This window comes from Myotis nattereri (assembly GCF_964212035.1).
Source record: "Myotis nattereri genome assembly, chromosome: 5".
Taxonomy (NCBI): Eukaryota; Metazoa; Chordata; class Mammalia; order Chiroptera; family Vespertilionidae; genus Myotis; species Myotis nattereri.
In genome coordinates, this window is record NC_138080.1 from 35,735,074 (window position 1) to 35,756,588 (window position 21,515).

Consider the following 21,515-nt stretch of genomic DNA (forward strand, 5'->3'; position numbering starts at 1 on the left):
ACTCCAACTTACAAGAAATGTTAATTGCTCTATTTTCTATAACTTATTTCATCTTGCTCTCATCATTCGTAATGATTGATGAGAAGAAAACACTGGATTTTGCCAAATAAAAATGGCTTTTTGGTGGCTTTCAGTACTAAATAGCCTATTAGGTAACTTCTTAGTCTTTTGGGGTTCTCACCAGGGGTTTCCCTACTCCTTTTTTTCAAGATGGCGTCTGTATACTAGTACTGGGAGAGGTTCCGTGTCCTGGTCTTGTGGCCATCCATTGAGGTATCTTTCAACCTTGGCCTCTAACCTCACGTTTCTGCTTTGGTGTAGCTTGGACTCCTGGCCACAGTGCTCCTGCACTCCTAGCTGCTCCCTCTCCATCCTTTGAGCCTCATGCTGGCCCCTGATGACTGAGGACTTTATTGTTGCATCTGGTCACAGGGGCTCAGTCCTTGGGGCTCCTTGTTCCAGCTCTAGGCTTTATTGGGGTCTTGGTTCTCCTAGTTTTTCCATACCCCCAACCCCCTTGGCAGACCTGGCAGTGCTTTTCTGCTTTCTCTACACTCAACACGATTGCACAGGATTCTGTGAGGCTGCCCTCAGGTCCAATAGCCTTTGATCTCAGCTATTGTTCCTCCTCTGCACACACCACATCGCATGTTCTAACAAATGCAAGTTTTCTGAAAGGTTTATAGTCTCTCTGACCATAGCTTTCAAACAGTTTTGTCTTTTTATCAGAAGCCACACTAAGATATATATTTTATGTCTTCACATATAGTACAAATGTATATAAAAGAAAGAAGTCCCCCAATTACAGTTATGCTTACTACACTGGATGCATTCTGATATCTTCTAATCTAGTCTACTCTCAGTCATTTAAAAAAACATGTTGATCCAATCCACTAACATGGTTTCTTTATGCACCAGTGGGTCACTGTCCTAGGATAAAGCCCCAGGAAGTAAAGCACTACCTGCGAAATCTTCAGATTCTTCCCCAGTTTATAGGGATGTTTCTAAGATTCCATCACTAAGTTCATGAGAAAATGAGATAAGGATGTTTGATCTTCTCTCTCATCTCTTTTTTTTTTTTTCTCTCTCTCTCTCATCTCTTAAGTCATGTCCTTTACCCTTTCTAGTTTAGGGTTTATTTTAAGGCCATTCCTCTATTCTATGGTTCTATGTACATCAAGAATATTAACCTGAATTTTCTTTTTTTGTGGTGTCCTTGTCTGGTATCAGGGTAATGCTGGCCTTGTAAAATGTCTTTGGTAGTATTCCTTCCTCTTCAGTTTTGTTTTTTTTTTTGGGAGAGTTTGAGAGGATGGGTATTGAAGCTTTGAATATTTGAAAGAATTCACCAGTGAAGCCATCTGGTCCTGGAATTTTGTTTTTGGGACGTTTTTGATTACTGATTCAATCTCCTTATTAGTAATTGGTCTATTCAGGTTTTTTGGTTTTTTCATTGTTCAGTCTTGGAAGAGTGTATGTTTCTGAGAATTTATTCATTTCTTCTAGGTTGTCTAATTTGTTGGCTTATAATTGTTTGCAGTATTCTCTTATGATCATTTGTATTTATGTGTTATCAGTTGTAATGTCTCCCCTTTTATTTCTGATTTTATTTTTTTAGCCCTCCCTTTTTTTTTTCTTGGTTTGTCTAGCTAAAGTTTTGTCTATTTTGCTTATCTTTTCAAAGAACCAGCTTTTTTCCCCAGTGATATTTCTTATTGTCTTTTGGCCTCTCTTTTATTTCTGTTATGATCTTTATTGTTTCCTTCCATCCATTAACTTTGATCTCCATTTGCTTGATTTTTTTCTTGCTTCTTGAGGTAGGCCTGTGAAATGCAATATGTTTCTGTAGATAGATCTTGTGTCCTGTAGTGTTGCGAAGCCAACATGTCAGTTCTAGAAGCTTTTCTGTAGACTCCATAGCATTAACCTAAACTATGTGGCATTGGTTTAACTGACAGGCAACAGACTTCAAGAACACAGATATTAAAGGCTGGGAAGCTGCTGATCCTTTTTATGCCGCCACAAAACATTTGAAAAAACTATCAACTTAATTCCTTGAAAAGCAGAACACATGCTCTTTGAATCTGTACCTATAGGGAAATGACCAGAAAGATGATTGTCTGACCAATGAGAGAGTATTAGCTGTTTCCTGCCTCCTATAGCAAAGTCCTTTGAGAAAGACAAACTCATGTAAAAGCCATAGCTATTTTGTTAACAGTGATGGAAGAAAATAAAGCTCTGCTAAGACTGAAGTTCTCTGCCTGCAGTCTACAGTACAAATTGACTGAGAGTGGTTATTTAAGGCCTTCTAGTTTTGATAAAGCCAAAAGCTATTATACTCCCAATAGCAGAAGATAAAACTGTGACCCAGAGCCCTTCTCAAGGGCTGTTAGCAAAGTGTTGTCTGCCAGATGACATGCAGTGAAGATCATATTAAGGGGATTGCCTTCTTAACCAAACCTGCTGTTTTTTTTCTGCCTGCAAGGGCACTGCCATTAAATTGGTACAAGATTTATGGGACAAATGTAGAACCTAGTAAATAAAAATGAAGAATAGTGAGACATAAGAAATATCACTAGTTGAGATCTTGAGCTGTGATTACTTGTATAAGAAATTGTAAAAGGAACAAAAAGACCAGAAATTGATTCAGTATCTTTGAAAATTGACAAAGCAGCTTATCAGCCTTAACTTGCAAATGCCTGTGTCTATTTGACTCTGAAGTAATCCACAGTCCCTCAAAACTGCACCAGTAAGAAATTGGGCACAAAAAGATGTACAGCCTCCCAGGAGGGCATACTCTTCAATATACCCTTCTGATGGAATCATAGAGGATCATGGATAAGAATTCCCAGTGGGTAAAACCAGCACCTTCAGATGTACCTAAGAAGAGAGTTCCTTCTAGAGAGCAGAACTGGGGTCTAACTAAGAATTTACTCCACTACCTGGGCATTCTTTGAAGGCTCCCCCTTGCAACATTTGGTTAGACCAGTGATGGCGAACCTATGACACATGTGTCAGAGGTGACATGCGAACTCATTTTTTTGGTTGATTTTTCTTTGTTAAATGGCATTTAAATAAATAAAATAAATATCAAAAATATAAGTCTTTGTTTTATTATGGTTGCAAATATCAAAAAATTTCTATATGTGACACGGCACCAGAGTTAAGTTAGGCTTTTTCAAAATGCTGACACGCCGAGCTCAAAAGGTTCGCCATCACTGGGTTAGACTGTGGGCCAGTGACTACCCTTTCCCTTGCCCCTTCTTTTAGTTTTCATATTCTTACTTCACCACTGTACACCATTGTGGGAAAGGGCATAGGAGAGGGGACCGCATCCTCATCTTTTAGTTTATAGGTCACTGAATCATGTGGTGTTTTATCCAGATTACCCAGGACTACACATTATCTTTAGACCATACACTTCGAACTGCTTGGAACTTTGGCTTTTCTCCCTGTGGAATAGGGTGTTTTATAGGTCAGAAGAAGAGTATATATGGATATTGGGTTGACAGAAGACTGGACTGTGATAGAGATGCCCACCAAAGGACAGTCTCACCTCTTTCCTTTATTACTAGACCTGCCAAGTATTAGCTGGCTCTGTGGTTGCCCAGCTAGACAACTTCATCTCTCACCTTCACAACTGTTAGATCACATCTGTTTATGAGCATGTCTCTCATCATATCAGTAGAACAAATAGAAATGATGTATGTTACCTCTGGGATGCACTCTTAGGAGCATTGAAATGTACACTCTTTGCGTTCTGCCTTTTCGCTGGGCTAAGATACAGAGGTGACGGCAGGTTCTGGCATGGAGGTCATGTATGAGGACAGCAATGCTGCCCTACCAGCATTGGACCACCTACCGCTGGACTAGTATGAGAGGGAAAAAACAGAACTACCTTGTTTCAGATACAGCACCTTTGTTAAAACAACCTAATCTGCATCTCAACTAAAATCTAGGCTTTATTTTGGGGTCGAGTGTAAAATGCTCTTGTTTCCAAGTGGCAAGTAGAACCTTGAACAAATGGAAAAGAAACTTTTACTAATCAAAGTTAGGGTTCTGGCCCAATGAAACCAATTACATAGCCACGGAGTGTTTATTGTGAGCCAGTCCAGTATGAGATATTATGGAAGGAAAGACATGGTCCGGCTTAGCACTCCACTACCTATTTCTAGATTGTTACATAAGAAATAAACTTCTATTTTGTTAAAACTGCTGTATTTTGGGCCTTTGTTATACCAAAGATGGTGCTTAGACTACATCCTAAAGAAATACACTGTTAGAATTTGTTGGAAAACAAATTTCAAAAAAGGAAAAATCAAAGCAGTGTATGCCCCATGGGTACAAAAGAGGCCCTCTCAGTGTGAAGCTCAGAAGGGATTAGGAAAGTCTGAAGAAAAGGAAGTACTAGTGGTGAAAATGGTATTATTGAAGGCAGAAATATTTAAATCTCTCCTCAAGAAACAAGCAAAACTCAATGTAACTTCTTACAATTATTCTGGTAAATGTAAAAACTGTTTTGATTTTTGAAAAAAGCTTTGGAGTAAAGTAAGGTATTCTACTTTAAAAATGTTTATTTTTATAATAAGTAACAGCCACTGGAACACTTGAGAACACTATCACACTGTAGAACATTTTAAAACAGAGGTTTAAAAAAAGTGAAAATCAGTAGACCATTACTTTGAACAACAGCAGAACTGTAAACACCATTTACATTTTTTCTAGTCTGTCTTCAGTGGGTGTACAAGTGGAGGTGTATGCATTTTTATATATACCACAGCGCACAGATGCACATACTTGAGGTCTGTTGTGCTTTTCCACTTAACATTATATAAGTACTTCTTGACATGAAAAATTCTTCAGTTTTTAGCTGCTGAGTGTTTCTAACATGTTTAGTTTCATACAACCAACCACTAATCAGAAAAGGCAAATCAGTATGTATTAAAAGGCAGCAATTTTAAAAACCCCACAGAGTATTTCCTTTGACAGAGGAATGATCTTATTTTTACAAATGCTTAGCAGTAACCAGGGCTTCACGACCCTACAAGGGACAGGCGTATTTCTGAGAGAGGCCTATAGAACCTACTTTGTATAATCTCATAATAAAAACAAATCAAAAGTAAAAACTGAGGCACATTGCCCACAGGGAATTGTGAATGATAAAATAAGCACTTTAATCGAAGTTTAATGTTACATGCTTGGCCACATTCTACAGTCGAGTCGGGCGAATCTTCCTGTCCTCCTGACATGACAGTCCACACCACACGAAAACAGAGAGACAGATAAACCCGTGGGGTGGGGAAGGGCGGGGGTCAAAACTCCCACATCTCTGTGGGTGCGTCTGCAGTTCCTTTCCTCATCTGAGATTATCTGCCCATTTTGGCAGAACATTTCTGTAAAACCCCAAATTTCACATATGGAACACCCAAGACACCCATCTGGCTCCACCCACCTTATGCTTTGGGTTGAAAATGTCACAGGAACAAATGTTACCGCCTATGATTTGAGAAATAAGAATGATCCAACAGCACCATCACATCCACCTAAGCTGCCTTAGTGGTGACATTAGTACCTCGCTCCTCTACTTGCCCCCCCCCCCCCGTAAAATGGGTTTATCAATATGTTTATACATATGCATGTGTGTACACAGGTATGCCATTTTATTGAGTTCTCTCCCCTATTCTGAGCTTTTTGAAACTTGTACTTAGTTTTCATTTTGGATAAATACTCATCTTTTCGGTAATCATAATGGCTGCAATGGAACTAGACATACATTCTACTTGTCTGTAAGGTAGGTCGTTTTGTATCTTACTGGCCACGCCAAACCACGGCTAAGGAGGTTGTGAAATGGGGACGAACTGAAAAATCAAGGGCTGGGCATATTTTTTTGGCCCCTGACGCTTCACGTACTTCGTACCGCCATTAATAAATACACTTGTTCCCAGCTTGGACAGGGTACTGAAGCCGAGCCAGAAAAGCTCGCGGGTGTCTCCGGGGACGCGGCACCCTCTCGGGGAGAGAACACGCCCTCGGTCACAGCCCGTGCGGCCTGCGCCTTGGGTAACCTCGATTCCGGGGCGGCGGCTCAGTGCGCACCGGTCCCCCCGCGGGCGCCAGCAGTCAGTCCAGCGCTCGCCGGCCCGCGGCTGCCGCTCGGCTCCCCGACCGCGCCTTCCGCCCGCCGCCGCCCCTCTGCCAGCGGCCCGCCCATGCTCTCGGCCACCAGGCGGGCTCGCCAGCTCTTCCACAGCCTGATTCCTGTCCCGGGAATGGGCGACTCCGCTTCTAAGATGATCAGCCCCCAGGAGGCCTTGCCGGGCCGGAAGGACCCGATCGCCGTGGCGGGTAAGGGCGCGGTGGTCGCGGCTGCGCATGCGTGCAAGTGCCCGGTGGCGGCGCGTCCTCCGCCCTCGCGGAACAAACCCGTGGACTGGACTCCTTGGGGCTCAGGCTAGGGTCTGCGCAGGCGCGGGGAGGCGCCGGGAAGGGAGGAGGCAGGGGTCGCTTCTGTTTCTTTGTTTGGCCCCTCACTCCCTAAAAGCACACACAAAATGCTTGGCCGGAATCTTGAGAGCTGGTGTAAACACACAGAGTGCAGATTCCCAGCGGCTCCAAACGCTGATCCCGTTTCAGCCTTTTCTCTGGGCTATGCGCGTCCGCAGTCCGGGCTTCTCCGCAGCCTTTCCTTTCTCCTTTGCACGGGCTCTGGGACGCTGGCCTTTTGCAGTGATGGTGCGGTGTTCTTTTGTCACTAGAAACAAAGCCATGATACAGAACGCTGGAAACTGCAATTTTGAAATTGTATTTCAGTCCAGAGTCCTGGTGGCAGGCATTATCCTCAGGCTTCCATTATCTTCCAAGACTGCCTGGTTTCCTCCATTGGTAGGAACGGCCCCTGGCCCTGTGCTCCCGAGTCTGCACTTGTGTAGCAATCCTGCGGTGGTGTCTATTTCAGAGCTGAGTTTCCCAAACTTTAAAATAACTTTCCAATCTCAGACCAACGCTTTTGGAAAGTACAATAAAAGTGAAATGCCAGAAAAGTGGTCACGTGCTTGGATGCCAAGTAATGTTAAACTACCCCCCAATTTTAAAAGCTTAATTCTCATTTCTGTGGTAGACCCCTTGCAGTTAGTTTGCAGACAGCACAGGTCCACCGTCCCCAGCACCATAATTTAAGTAGGATTACTTTGGCGCAGTGTTTCTCAAAGTGCGGCCTTATCAACTGGTGTTTTCAGTCCTCCATCTGATTTTAATGCATCCCGTAGTTTATAAACCACTGCCTTACAGCTGTTGGATAGTGATGATTAATATTTTACAAACGGCTCAATGTCAAGATAGATTCTGCATTTGAAATTTCCCAGAAATTCTTCTATTTTCCTTTTCCTTAAAGAATTGGTGAGTATTTATAGGAGGAGGTCATAGTGAGGGTCTGCATATCATATATAATACTCAATATGAGGCTGTAAAAGGTAGAGGTTTTTGAATGTCAAGCAGTTTGGAAAGTGATTGCGTGACCTGTTTTTTTATTTACTTACATTAGCAGTTGTATTTCCTGTGCCAGCCATCACATCACCTCCAACTCATCGGCAGTCCTAAAAGTTTATTTTATTTTTAACTCAAATTCAGAGAATGAGTTTTAGAAGAAAGAAAAAAAATCTAGATTATTTTTTTATATCTAAACTATATTTGACTAAATTATCTGAACTTTGTCTTAAAAATAAATTCTTTGCAAATTTGCAAACCAGCATTCATAAATGGGTATTTATGGTAAAGGCAATGCTTTCTCAAGGCTGCACTTCCCTAGCTTGTACTGAACTTCCTTTTTACACACTACAGTGTCTTTGACATGCCCTCCTAGACAAACAACCCAAAAACTCTTGATCACATTTCCAAATTGGTTCAAGATCAAGATTGACCAAAATTTAGTTATGTTTTTTGTTAACCAAAGTCTTCCCAATCAGTTTCCCAGTATGTAAATGACACTTTTGGTAAAAGATTGACCAACATGATAGAAATCAGCCAAAGATTTTTTTTTCATATCCACATAATAACTCTGCAGAACCTCAGGACCTGGTTCTACTCCAGGCTGTTCTCTCTTTTCTTATAGCTGTTTGTATACCTGCTTTTGTTGATGTAGGGCCAAACCTACAATGCATATGTCCTTATTGTTCAGCTATTCTAACTATGCCCTCCCCCCAATATTTTCATTTTAGACTAGAGGCCCAGTGCATGAAATTTGTGCATGGGCAGGGTCCCTAGGCCTGGCTGGCGATCAGGGCCGATCTGTGGGGGTGACCAGCAGGGCAATTAGGGACCCCTGCTGGCACCCTTGGCCGGCCTGGCACTGCCCGTTCACTGGCCCCATTTCCCACCGCTGCAGCTGGTCGCCTCCCTCTGCAGAGACCATTGGGGTGATCTGCCGGGAGGTGTGGGGGGTGTGGAGGGTGTGTGTGTGGGGGGAGGGGCCCACTGGCACCCGCCTTGGCTGGCCTGGGGCAGCTCCTGCATCTGCCCCCTGGTGGTCAATGCGTGTCATAGCGACCAGCCATTCCACTGATCGTTCCACCATTCGGTTGATTTGCATATGAGGCTTTTATTATATAGGATTGTGGCCTATCCAGTCTCCATTCCTGACACTACTGCCTTGATGGAGAGCTGAAAGTCCTAATTGGCCCCAGAAATGGGCAGTGTTACCTCTTTGATAGGTTTTGGTGGTTATAAGCTTGAAACTTATGGATTTATTATTGTTCTGAAAGTTAAATTAATCTCAATTCCAGCCTCCTATCAGTTTAACAGCTGTTCACTAATCTGTATTATCTCTGTCTATGTCTGTTATTTTCATCCAAACTCTGAAAAGTTCTGTGACGAAAGCATCACCTTTTGATTTTTAGAAGACAAGGCCTATTCCTTGCATGTCTTTTGCTCAGCCTACTATGAGGTGTGCACTGTTACCAAATACTTTTGGTGCAAAGGATTATCATCTCAGCCTTAATCCTACCCTTTTTAGTATGTTTAAGAAAACTTACACCGTTTTTTAAGCTGTGGCTCAGTAGATTTCTACTTTGCAAGAGGGTAAGATTCAATCTCTTAAACATCTTTAATGTTTACTTTCTCCAAGGCTATCTAAAATGAACCAAAACATGAGTAGACCTACTTTGGGTTATTAGTTAAAACTGGACTTGAACTAGACTGCCTCAATTGAAGCACACTCTGTTCAGGTTAGTGGTGGGTTCTGGATAGTACTGGCTAGCTGGCAGGGCACACATGACTTCGTCTGATCTTATATGTGGAGGTGGTTTTGCTCTGTTTTAGTGTCTGGCTACACAGCAATACTGAGAGAACTTTGGGACTAGAGAAAATGGGGGATTCATGCTTGTTGAACTAAATTGGTGGGCAATTAATTGCTATACATAGGCAGGAGGCGGAAGGCTTATAATTAAAACCCCAGAGTACCTCTTACATTACTCAAATGTAAGTTTATTATAGTTAAAACTGATCTTATTTCCAATGAGTTAATTATGGTAAAAGCCCAGATTTTACTTTATATGGCACTTTTTTCCCCCCTTCATATTGGAAACATTGCTAATCTGGTTTTTTGACCAGGTATTTGGGATTTGGAGGTATTCAGGATAACATTAATAACTCCTATTTAATCTATTTCTTGCCTTTGTATTCTTAGTGTTCACTGCATTTATTGCTGTGATGCCTTTTTGGGGTGAGGAAGAGATGTAGCACACCTGCTAAAGATATATTTGTCTAAGAACTTTAAACATAAGTAGAAAAACAGTAAAGCAATGTAAGTAATCCAAAAGGTGGCTCTTTGAAAAATAATTAAACGGCAACAATAAAATTTATAAACTGTTACCTAGGCTAATAAAGAAAAAAGGGAAGAATGTACAAATACACAAGATAAGAACTGAGGGGGAATAATGGAAATAGAAAAATTTTAAGACTAATAAGAGACTATTTGCTTACCTCTTTGAAAGTTTGAAAACTCGGATGGAGTAGATAATTTTTAGGAAAATACAATTGACCCAACCTGATCCAAGAAAGGGGTAGAAAATCTAAACAGATTGATTTTTCTAAAAAAAAAAAAAAATGTCAGAGTTCTTGCCTCCTCCCAAAGCATTATGTCCAGACAGTTTTACAGGGGACTTCCACTAAATATTTAAAATCAGATAATTTCAATATTATTTATGCTGAAAGAATTGTCAAATTGTTTTAAAGAAGCAAGCATAATATTGAAACCAAAATTGATAAAGATTGCCTCAAAATAAAACTACGGAACAATTATATGTATGAATATAGATGCAAAACTGTAAAATAACTATGAATACACAGGCTCCAGCTATGCGATTTAGTCTCAGAATGCAAAGATGGGTTAATATTAGGAAATCTATTAATGTAATTCATCATTTAATTGATCAAACAAACAAACAAAAACTATGTAACTATCTCCCTAGATGCTGAAAAGTTGTTGGACCAGTTTAACAACCATTTTTGATAACACTCAGAGATAGCAACTTCCTTAACTTTGATAAAGTGTATCAATTTCAGCCAAAGGCCAACATGGTGCTTAATGGAGAAACATTAGAGGTTTCTACTAGAGCAGTGGTTCCCAACATGTAGCACATGCCCCACAGGGGAGTAATTTGATTTTTAAGGGGGGCAATTCGAGAATGAGTTATTTTAAATGAATTTTTTGCATTTCTTATGGCTCTAGGGGCCACATATATAGTATGTAAATATATATTTTGACATATTTATGCATTTCAGTTCTCTATTATGTGTTTTGATACTTTGTGCTATTTTTATATCATTTCATATTATTATTATTTTTTAAAACAATTTCGTAGTGATTTCTCACTCAGTACTTCAACTGTCCTTTCGTTCTTTTATTTTTCTCTTTCATGGATGCCATGTTCTTTGGAAGCTTGTTTAGACCAAGTTAATGGCCTTGTAGGCTTCCTCCACGTGAATAAGAGTTCACTTTTTGAATAATATGAATTATATGTCATGGCAGGGGGACATCAGGATTTTAGAGATGCATAGGTGGGGCATGGCCACAAAAAGGTTGGGAACCACTGCACCAGAGTCTCAATCAAGAAAGAATGTGGAGGTGCTCCACTCTTGCTCAACCTAGTTGCAGGTGTGCATTGTTAGTAAATACTTTTGTTGTTAAGGGTTATCATCTAAGCTTTAATCTTACCTTTTTGTGCTCTTAAAATGTCCATCCTTTTATAAACTGTCACCTGGTATATTTCTTCTTTGCAAGAAGTTAAGATTCAAACCTTCAAACTTTTTAAATGTGTAATTTGTTCAAGGCTGCCTAAAGCATGACCAGGCCTACTTTGGGTAATTGGTTATTATTTAACATGTTTTGTAGGTGTTAGCCAATGCAGACAAGAGAAGACAATTACAGATGTACAGATTGGAAAAGAGAAGATAAAATTAACATCATTTGCAGTTGATAGGATTACATATCTGAAAAATCCAAGAGAATTTAGTAAGGTATCAGGGTATAGTCTTACTAGACAAAAACCAATGGGTTTACTCTATATAAACAACTTGTTAGGAGATATAATGGAAGAAAACACCCCATTTATAATAGCAACCAGAAAAGTTAAAATTTAGGAGTAAACTTGGCAAGAAATATGCAGGATCTATGTGAAGAAAACTTTAAAACACTACTGAAAGATGCAAAAAGAAAAAAAAAGAAAACCAAATGTTAAGACATACCCAGGTTCTTGGATAGAAGACTGAACAGGAAACATATATATCAGTTTTCCCTAAGTTAATTTATAAAGGTAATGTGGTTTCAGTAAAAATACTAATGATATTTTTATTTCATTCTAGAACTGGATACACTAATTAAAAAATTCATATGGGAAAATAAATAGGGATAGTTATGGTAACTAAAAGTAGAGCAAACAGGGACAGCCAGCCCTTCCAAACAGTGTGGTACTGGTGCATTAATAGCTAGGTGAATGGAGCAGAAAAGGAAGACCAGAAATTCTTAAATACATATGGAAATGTAGCATATGAAAAAGGTGATGTCTCAAATCAGTGGGGAAAAGATGGAATATTCAGTAAATGGTTTTGGGACAATTAGGTAGCCATATAGAGGAAAAAAGATTGTACTTTCCATCTTAAAACAGGATAAGTTCCAAAAGATAGATGATGATAATAGCTCATACTTATTAAATGCCTACTATATGCCAGGCACTGTAGTAATTACTTTATGTTTACTAATATAAAATGGTTAATATCAAAATGATTAAATGTATTAGTAAACATAAAGTAATTATTATTACTCCTCATTTGTAGATGTGGAAACTAAGGGCCATAAAGGTTAGGTGACTTATCCATGCTCATATTGCTAATAAGTGGTGGCTCTGGGATATGAATGTAGGCAATTTGGTTTTAGCATTTGGGATGTTAACTACTATACTGTTTTTCCATTTAGTTAAATGTAAAAAATGAAATAATTTAAATATGAGAAAGGGAGAATTCCTTTATAATCTTGGTGTGAGGAAAGCCAAGACTAATCATGACTTGAAAATCAGAAGACTTAAAAGATTGAAAAATTAGATCACATCTAAATAAGAATTTTCCGCAGGCAAAATTACCATAAGTAAGTTCAAAAGACAAACTGGATTATATATTTGCAACTCATATCATAGGTGAAGGACTAGTCTCCCTAATATATAAGAAGCTCCTAGAAAATAATAAGAAAACACCAACATCCATTAGAAAAATAGGCAAAGGTATGAACAGTTTCCAGAAGAGGAAGTACATTTGGCTCTTAAACATATAAAAAGATGCTCTACTTCACTCATAATGAGGAGAATGCAAATACCATTTTTCATTTTTCAGACTGGCAAACTTCCAGAACTTTGATGTTACACTCTGTTGCCTTAAGGAAAAAGGTACTCTCTTATAATGCTGGCAAGAGTGGAAATTGGCTCAACTCTTAGGGAAGGCAATTTGGCAATATATATCAAAAATTTAATTGCATATACCTTTTGACCCCTGAATGCAATTTCTGGGAATTTATCCTACAGATACACTTGCACACATGCCAAAAGATGACTGTACCAGGTTATTCACTGCAGCCTTGTTTGCAATAGCCAAAGATTGGAAACAACCCAAATGCCCATCAGCAGGGGCTAGTTAAATAAATTATGGTGCATCCTCACAATGGAATATGCAGCTGTAAGAAAGAACATGGAAACCCTATATGAATGGGTATGGAGAGATTGCCAAAATGTGTTAAGTAAAAAAAAGCAAGGTCAGAAAAGTGGCATTATAGCATGCTAACTTTTGTGAGAACAGGAAGGAAAATAATAATATGTATGCACAAAGAAACTGAAATAATGGCTAAGAAACAAACAGCCTGTGAGAGAGCTATGCAGTGAGCTGAAGGTGGATGGGAGACTTTTTATTTCCTTTTTAAAATTTTATGACTTGATTCTTGTAATGTGACTGCTTTATTGAATTAAATAATTTCACTTTGAAGATGATCTCTCTCTGTTGTTTTTAAGTCAAATTGACCACCTATCATTTGTCAGCCCTATTTCAAGTTCATTTTTTAAAAGAAATTCTGCTCTTTTTCTTGTCAAGTAGTTTTTTTTTTTTTCTTCCTCAATTTGCTTTTGTAATCAAAATCTCCATTTTGGCATGATTTAAAAATCTAAATTTAGAGGGTGAAATTGGAATGAGTTAATCCAAGTCATTTTACATTTCATAAATATTCATTTTTATTGAAGCAGCAATTGTGGTGGCATCATTTATACAAAGAAAAGATCTTTGGGGACAAATTCTTTCCTTTATTCTGTAGAAGACATTATGTGTATTTCTTTTATTTTCAGTGATGTACATAGACTTTTAAAAGAAAATGACAGAAAACAATTTCCCTTTTAGAAAAATTTCCCCTAATGTGTGATTAATTTCTAAATTGTAGGACACAGAACTATGATTTCTCCACTTTGCATCCTATCTAAAGCTCTTCATTTTGCCCTGTGTTCAGACCCTCCGGTGTTTCCCTGAAGTCCCTGGAATAAGGGTATTCCATACCTCCCCAGATCTAATCCTTACTCCCCCGCCTTTCTTCCCACAGTGCCCATATAGAACCCATCTTTGGGCTCACATTGGTTTCAGTGTTCTGCTTCTGGAATTGCTCAAGTGATTTTATCCAGGATTCCACACTCCAGTCCTTTCATTTAATCATTCAACAAGTGACCATTAAGTAAATGCTTGCTTAGGTAAAATATTGTGTTTTCCATGTATACTTCCTTAAAGCTTGCCCTGTTTGAATTCATTTATCCAATAAACTCATCCCTTTTCTCTCTGACCTAAGTGAGCCCTTTCTTTTCCACTGGACAAATAATTATGGACTGTTTTATGAATCTTTCTATTGGTCTATCATTGTTACTTAGATGTTTTGTTGCTACCCAGGTTATTAAATCTATACCTTATTTCCCCATACGAGGGTGAGCTCCCCAGAAGATGGCTGTTCAGAGGAGGAGCCATGTTTCAATCCTTGAAGGGAGGTGCTGGGCTGTGTTGAATATTTATTTTATCCTCTATAGCACTTCACAAAGGGTGCTGCCTACATCAAGCACTCAATGTGGTTTGTGGATATCAGCCAGCATACTAGTATGGTCGATGCCTGAGAACAAAGTCCAAAACTGGCAGTCTTTCCTTCTGACCACCGTGTGACCCATGGAACACAGAGACGCTAACATAGGTGACCTTTTGTCCATGGGGTATGAACTCTTAATTGTTTTTCCACTAGTGGTGATGGATTTGTGTTGATTTCAGACTTTCCTCTTACTCTTATGACCAGTGGTAAACTTTTCTACTGGCCACAATGATGGGAAGCTGCTCATCTTCAAATCTTGGAGCAGGGACTAGTTAGAAATTTGCAACAGTGGTGGGGAAAGAGTGTTTTGCTCAGCACAATCCATGTAGGACTTTGGCCTGCAACCCTTAGTCCAGAGGTCACAGTGTACCCCTGACTCAGGTTTGGGAGGCAGGAGAGTGAGGACAGATGAAGTGAGGAATGGGAGGCTGGTTGGGTAAGAAGGCATCAGGCTGTGTCATGAGCCCCAGGAGAGCCAGTTTCCTTGAGGCCCTCAGCAAGGACCAGAGTAGAGGCTCCTTGGTTTAACCCCTTTATAGGCCCCAGAGGCCTGCTACCCATCACTGTGCTATCTTGGCAGATGGCCAGGCCCCTTCCCATGCCACAGCAGCTGGCTGGCCCGGCCATCCTGTGCCAGTGAAAGTCATTGAACTGGTGATGTATGAAAGACTGAATTCTGCAAAAGATGGTTTTGAGGTGTTAATGTGTGATGAGTGGAAGTCATGGATTCTATATCCTATTATTTCAACTTTCTTCCATCATAAATTCCCAGTTTGTCAGAGAGCATCACAATATCTAATGTTTTGTGAAAAATGTAGAACTAGACTATCAACTACTTGAAAATGTAGAACTAGACTATCAACTACTTATTCTTTGTGCTTAGAACACAGTAGGCTGACCGTAAATATTTGTTGAATGAGTCTAGCATACTCTGTTGTGAGCTCTTTCAGAGGTGGTTCCTATGAACAGTACCATGCATAATAGACACACACATATTATATATTATGGCACACAATAAATAGTCAATAAATATAGACTATTTCGGGTGTGTCTGTGAAGGGTAGATTGAAGAAGACAGTGAAGCATGGTGGCAGCCATGCTTGGTGGGAATTGCTGTTTAATATTTTAACCCTGCTGACTTGGCTTCTGGCATTATTTGCTTGCTAAAATAATAGAAAAGTTATTTTGATTTTCTGAATTATATAAATCATCCCATTCAATTGAATACCCTATTGATTGTAATTTGAGTACCCCATTGGTTGTGGTCATACTGGTTTTAGAAAACACATTCCTCTGTACCTGGAGGCCAGGACTGCACAATTCCTCTAAATGCCTCAGTGGCTCCAGATAATGTGTTTCCATTGCTCAGTGGTCCCAAGCCCCTTGGGCTCCAGGTAATGCGTTCCTGTTGACTCAGTGGTCCTAAGACCCGAAACTATAATTAATATTGGTAGATAACTAATCGGCTCAATTTAGCTTCTGTAACAAACTGCTTTTTTGCAAACCAGGTTCCTCATTCCAAACCCCGAAATGTAATCAATACCTTTGTGATTTTTGCCTATATAAATCTGGTGGTGGGGCTATGTAAGGACTACGAGATTTGGAGAGCAAAATGCCCCCTTGTAGTCCCGGATTTGAAATAAATGTTACTCCTTAATTCGACTTCTTGAGGCGTCCTTGTGTGATCCGCGGGGTACATTACAACAACAGGAAAGGTAGGCGTTTGGTGTGATTGACCCACATCCCGCATGGTTCAGGGTTTGGGCTCTGGAAGAGGGGCCGCGCACAATTAACAGAGACAAGACAAGAAATAATAATTTGCAAGTGGAGGGGCCAGGCAGGAGCCCAAAGCAAGAGGAAGGACTCTGCTTGTGCTCAGGCCTTGCCATCCTTTTATTCAGTTTGGGATACACCTATAGCCCTTAGGCAGGCAATTTCCAGTAACAGACAGACTATCTTATCAGTAAGGATTTACATGACTATCTGGCTGGGAAGTTGCTTCAGCTACCATTGTCTTCACTAAACAGTTGGTGTATAGCTCTGACCTTTGCCAGGGCTCAAGGGTCACCAGCATTCCAGGCTCCTTGTCCATACCTCTCTGCTAGTGAAGACAATAGGCGGCTTCCCACAGTTTGGGGCCTGGGGATTGCCAGTGTTTGCTGGTTTCCAAGTTACTGGTTTTTCCTTTCATACCAGAATACTTTATGAGCTGGAAAGAATTTTTGCAGCCAAATGGAAATGTATGTGATAAGGAGTGGGCCATATTTGAAGAATGGAGCGTCAGCCTACCCTGTTATATGATGGCAGTCTCTTACCTGCCACTTCCTCTCCTTATAGTTCAGAGCATTAGCCCAGGTTTGGCTGAACAGAGCTGAGTTTCTGCCATGCTGCCCAGAGCTTTAATTACATCAGATTTCTAGTGGGGCATGGGTTTGTCATCATATGACAGTTCAACCATTTTAACTTGGATCTATCTCCTTATCAAATTTTAAGCCAAGAGATGGTAAGAGGTTGGGAGTTTCTGACAATGGCCTTATCTTTGGGTAAGAAGAATTGGCATTTGCTGGGGTTACCCCCGCCTTTGTCCTTTTTTTATTGCTTTTCTCTTTCTACCCTTCTCATGGCTGGCTAGCTTCTTCACTTCCACTCTAGCCAGTGAATAGCTTCTGAAATCTGTATCTATTTGCAGATATTTATAGGCTGTGTATGTCCCGCTGTAACCCTAAATTTAGTTCTAAGACCAAACTTACTGTTTTCTATACAAAACATTATATACATATTTTAATTCCCCATTTCTGCTAGTGGCATTAATATGCTTCTTTTTTAAAAAAATTTTTTTAAAATATGCTTCTAATTCTCCCTAACCCTTAGCTACATTCATCTGTGATCCTTGTCTCTGTATTTACTGTCTTTTTCCCAGAAGTCTTGATTGTTTTTGCCCTCTATTAGTCAGAATTCTCCAGAGGAACAGAACCAATAGAATATATGTAGATATATAGAAAGAGATTTATTATGAAGGATTGGCCCATATAGTATTAGAGGCTGAGAAGTCCAAGATCTGCCATCTGTAAGCTCGAGGCCCAGGAAAGCTGGTGGAGTGATTCCTGTGCTACCTTGAAGGTAGCCAATGACTTAAGTCCCAGTCTGAGTCCTAAGGCCCGAGAAATAGGAGTGTCTAAGGGCAGGAGAAGATGGCTGTTCCAGCCCCCGAGAGTAAATTCATTCTTCATGCACCTTTTTGTTCTAATCTTATCAGGTTGGATGAGGTTCCCCAACATTAGTGGGAGCCAAGTTCTTTATTTAGTGAACTTATTCAAATGCTAATCCATTCCAGAAACACTTTCACAGGCACAGCTAGAAATAATGTATTATCTGGACATCCTTTAGTCCAATCAGGTTGATACACAAAATTAACCACCACACTTTCCTTGGTCTAGTCCTCGTTTTCCCCAGTCTGTTGTGAGCACCATTCTCAGACGTCTGTTTAAAACTCAGATTTCCTTCTGTCTCTGCTTAGGAAATAGTGGTAACTCTGTGTGACCTGTGCGACGACACTGTTCATCCTGGAGTTGGAAACTTTCTGTAACTTGCTGCTGATGTCAGTGTTCCAGGTCTCTGCTTCCACTCCTGAGGCTTACTCCTGCTCTTAGCTCCTTCCTCCCAGGATGCTTGCTGTCCTCCTCAGAGCCCATTTAAACGTCCTGGGCTAAATATTTTGAGGCTAAACTCAGCTCTTCCCCTTCCATGCTGCCTTTAGGGACTGTTTCAGCTTAGATTGTTCTCAGGGTTGGAGATGGAGCCAGGGTTTTGGGGCCCTGTTTTACACTTTCATCCCAATGTGTCTCCTTAGGGAGGTGAAGGATGAGTTGCTTTAATATATTTGGAGTTCAGTGATTGCTATTTTTCTCCTTTGTTTCCTGAACTTCTGGCCTAGTTACAGTGCCCAATTGGCATGGCCAGAGTTTTTGGATTACAATGGCTAAGTGGCTTGGTCTTCAGGTAACTTCCTCTGGATGTCCTGTCATAATGTTCTTCCCATTTGGTGAGATACTTCACTACTTTGACTCAAATACAAACTGAGGCATATTAAACATTTAAAATCTTAATAGGACAGAAATGTATTAGAATTGGGCAGCATCCAGTCTAGTAGATAGAAATGAGTTCTGAGCAGCTGTACAAAATGAAAGACTTTTCTAGGAAGAAAGGAGTGAGAATGAGTAAGTTACAGTATACTAGGAGAAAAAGCGGGTTGGTTACCTCAAGGTTAGCTCCCTCCCAGCAGTTCTCAACCTGTGGGTCGCGAACAATGAAAATACATCCTGCATATCAGGTATTTACATTACGATTCATAACAGTAGCCAAATTACAGTTATGAAGTAGCAACGAAAATAATTTTATGGTTGGGGGTCACCACAACGTGAGGAACTGTATTAAAGGGTCGTGGCATTAGGAAGGTTGAGAACCACTGCTTAGGAACTACCAGACCCCTGATAGTAATCTAGGGGTCTATCAGGCAGATTACTGAACTATTGCTGATCAGGTACTAGTAATTCCTGATTGACTGGTTTAAGATTTGACTCTGGGACAGCCAAAACTGTAACTAAATGAAGTCTTGGTTGGTTTGGTGATGTTGGGATTGGCTTAGACTACTCTATTTTGGGCTTGGTGTGTGTGTGTGTGGTTATGCCAAATGCTTGATTTTATCTTGAGCAGGAATTGTCATATTGTACGGGTCAACTGGGACCTCTTCTATAAACTGGATTGCTTATAAAAGGTTGAATAAGGTTATTGCCCTACACAAAGGAGGACATAGTTCCTATATTTTGTTAGGACTTTTGTATCATTTCACGAGAGCATACCTGCGGTGTTTCTCAGCATGGCATATTTCTGATCCACCAGCTTGTTGAATAAGTATATTAAATTTACATTATAGTACAGCTAAGACCGGTAATAGTTGAAACTGGAAGAAATGCAGAGTTATGGTATGTTTTGATGAATGTATGTATCATTACATTAAGAAGAAGAAGAATAAAATTTAGAGACATTGAATGTCTTCCTAGAGGTTGGATATAAAATAAACTGTTTTGAAGATGTTGCCATGGTAAGATGAATTTTCCTCTGTAACTTTTCCATGTTTTACCTTTGATTTTTTTTTAAATTTGTAGTTTATAGTTAAGTAATTTATAGTTTGCTTGGGTCAAATACAGTATGAAAAACTAAAAAGCACTGTTCACATAAGGCCAAAAATGATTCTTTGGCCAACTGAAAAAAATTTGATATTTTAACAGATTTTTACCCAAAAGGCAAGAGTCATGAGAATGAAATACTATGAGGGAATTCATAGCTTTCCAGCTGGAGAAAATGAAACCTCAAGTAAAAAATCTTGAATGTGCTGTAGTTAGCAGATAAAAAGAAAACCGTGTTTGAGTTTGCAGAATGGAGTAGCCAGCTGTCAAACTGAGCCCCCGAGAAAACACTACATTGCTGAAAACCTCCATTTCCTTATCTCTTCTTAAGAACTAATTCATAAAGAGCTATGTCATCTCGCAGTAAGCTCTCTGCAGCTACTCCTGCTGGTCCCTGGAGTTCCTCGCTAACCACTTAGCATTCCTCGCACACTGAGATGTGTGCACTGGCATGAAGCGCTGTTCAGAGCTCCTGCTACCACACAGGACTGCACTGGGCCTGATAACAGGCGAGCTCAGGCAGAGTCTGTCTCTGGTTACTGGGGAGCCACATCCCTCCAAGAGTAGAAACTGCACCCAACTGCCTCTGAATGTAAGAGGTTCGAGGAGCCCCTTGCAGATAACTTTTGGTTTAAGAAGTTAAAAACATTTTATTTTCTTATGCTTATACTGTGAAATTCTGTGGGTTAATAAAGTGGAATAAAAGGGAATAATTATTTTCTGGTGAAAATTAGGAGTTGGATGAATAAGATGATGTATGTTTGCTACAGTAGCTTTTGGGAAACACATATCCAATTTAAGGAATAAGCTACATACATTTAAATATGAATAACCAGGGATAAGATACAAACCAAGAGGTTTCATTTGAGTTCATTAAAAACCCACTTTTTTTTTTTTTTTCAGAATAAGGAGATTCATTAAAGAGCTAAAGCCTAGGCTTAACTTTATGGATATGTTGGCTCTGGAAGAGCAAGTTCCAAAGTCTTTCTTTTAGTTTGTCTTTTTTGGGGGGCAGTGGGGGTTAGGGTTCTTCCTGTCTCTTGATAGCATAAGATGGTTGCAAACTCATAATCACCCTGCATTTGCATAGTCAGTTGACCAAGACCTAGACCAGGAGTGGGCAACCTTTTTGTGAGTGTGTGCCAAAACCAGCAAAATCTCTGACTCAAAATTCTTCTGCGTGCCAACCCTAATTTTTTGAGAACATGTTACTCCCACTTGATATCGCTTAAGGTGTACGTATATGAAGAACCTTGAAGAAATAATAAAATCCATTCGAGCGACAAAAACACAGTATATGATGATGAAAAATACATTTATTTTTTAATGTATACATGTACACTGATAGTCCGACAGAAAACTTTATGACTCTGTTTGATATTATCAGTGGGACTTTTGCTGCTGCATCACTGATGACAGAGATTTTACATCAGGTTTATATTTAGTGACCTTCGGAGATATGCACGAGCTACTACTTTCATCCGTCAGGCTACTCCTATTACGAGACTTAACAAAATTCATCACTGAGAACAAAGATTCACAAGCATATGTGGATGGAACCAAAACACTGGTCAGCTCTAGGAAGGCAGGGAGAGTTAAGGCAGATGCATAGAAATTGCTCTTCCCCTCTCTCGTCAATCCATGTCTATGGTCTTTAAGATAACTTGTTATGTAAAATTATTTAT

At 39.9% G+C, this 21,515-nt stretch overlaps 1 protein-coding gene and 1 pseudogene across 3 annotated transcripts in view; one reads left to right on the plus strand and one right to left on the minus strand.

The window, feature by feature from the left end:
• Positions 1 to 5,960: 5,960 nt before the first annotated feature.
• The window catches only part of MSRA (methionine sulfoxide reductase A), a 391,931-nt gene continuing 376,376 nt past the window's right edge, over positions 5,961 to 21,515 (plus strand). The window contains exon 1 of one of the 2 annotated variants that reach the window (XM_081092888.1): positions 5,961 to 6,345. In XM_081092888.1, the coding sequence (XP_080949014.1) occupies positions 6,210 to 6,345 (136 nt within the window). In that variant the 5' untranslated portion in view covers positions 5,961 to 6,209. The remainder of the gene's footprint in view (positions 6,346 to 21,515) is intronic. The other variant, XM_081092889.1, reaches the window with a different exon arrangement.
• Positions 6,630 to 21,515, minus strand: part of LOC308519229 (large ribosomal subunit protein eL21-like) — a 34,425-nt pseudogene continuing 19,539 nt past the window's right edge. Inside the window, exon 3 of the transcript in view lies at positions 6,630 to 6,751. The product of the transcript in view is annotated as a large ribosomal subunit protein eL21-like (transcript). The remainder of the gene's footprint in view (positions 6,752 to 21,515) is intronic.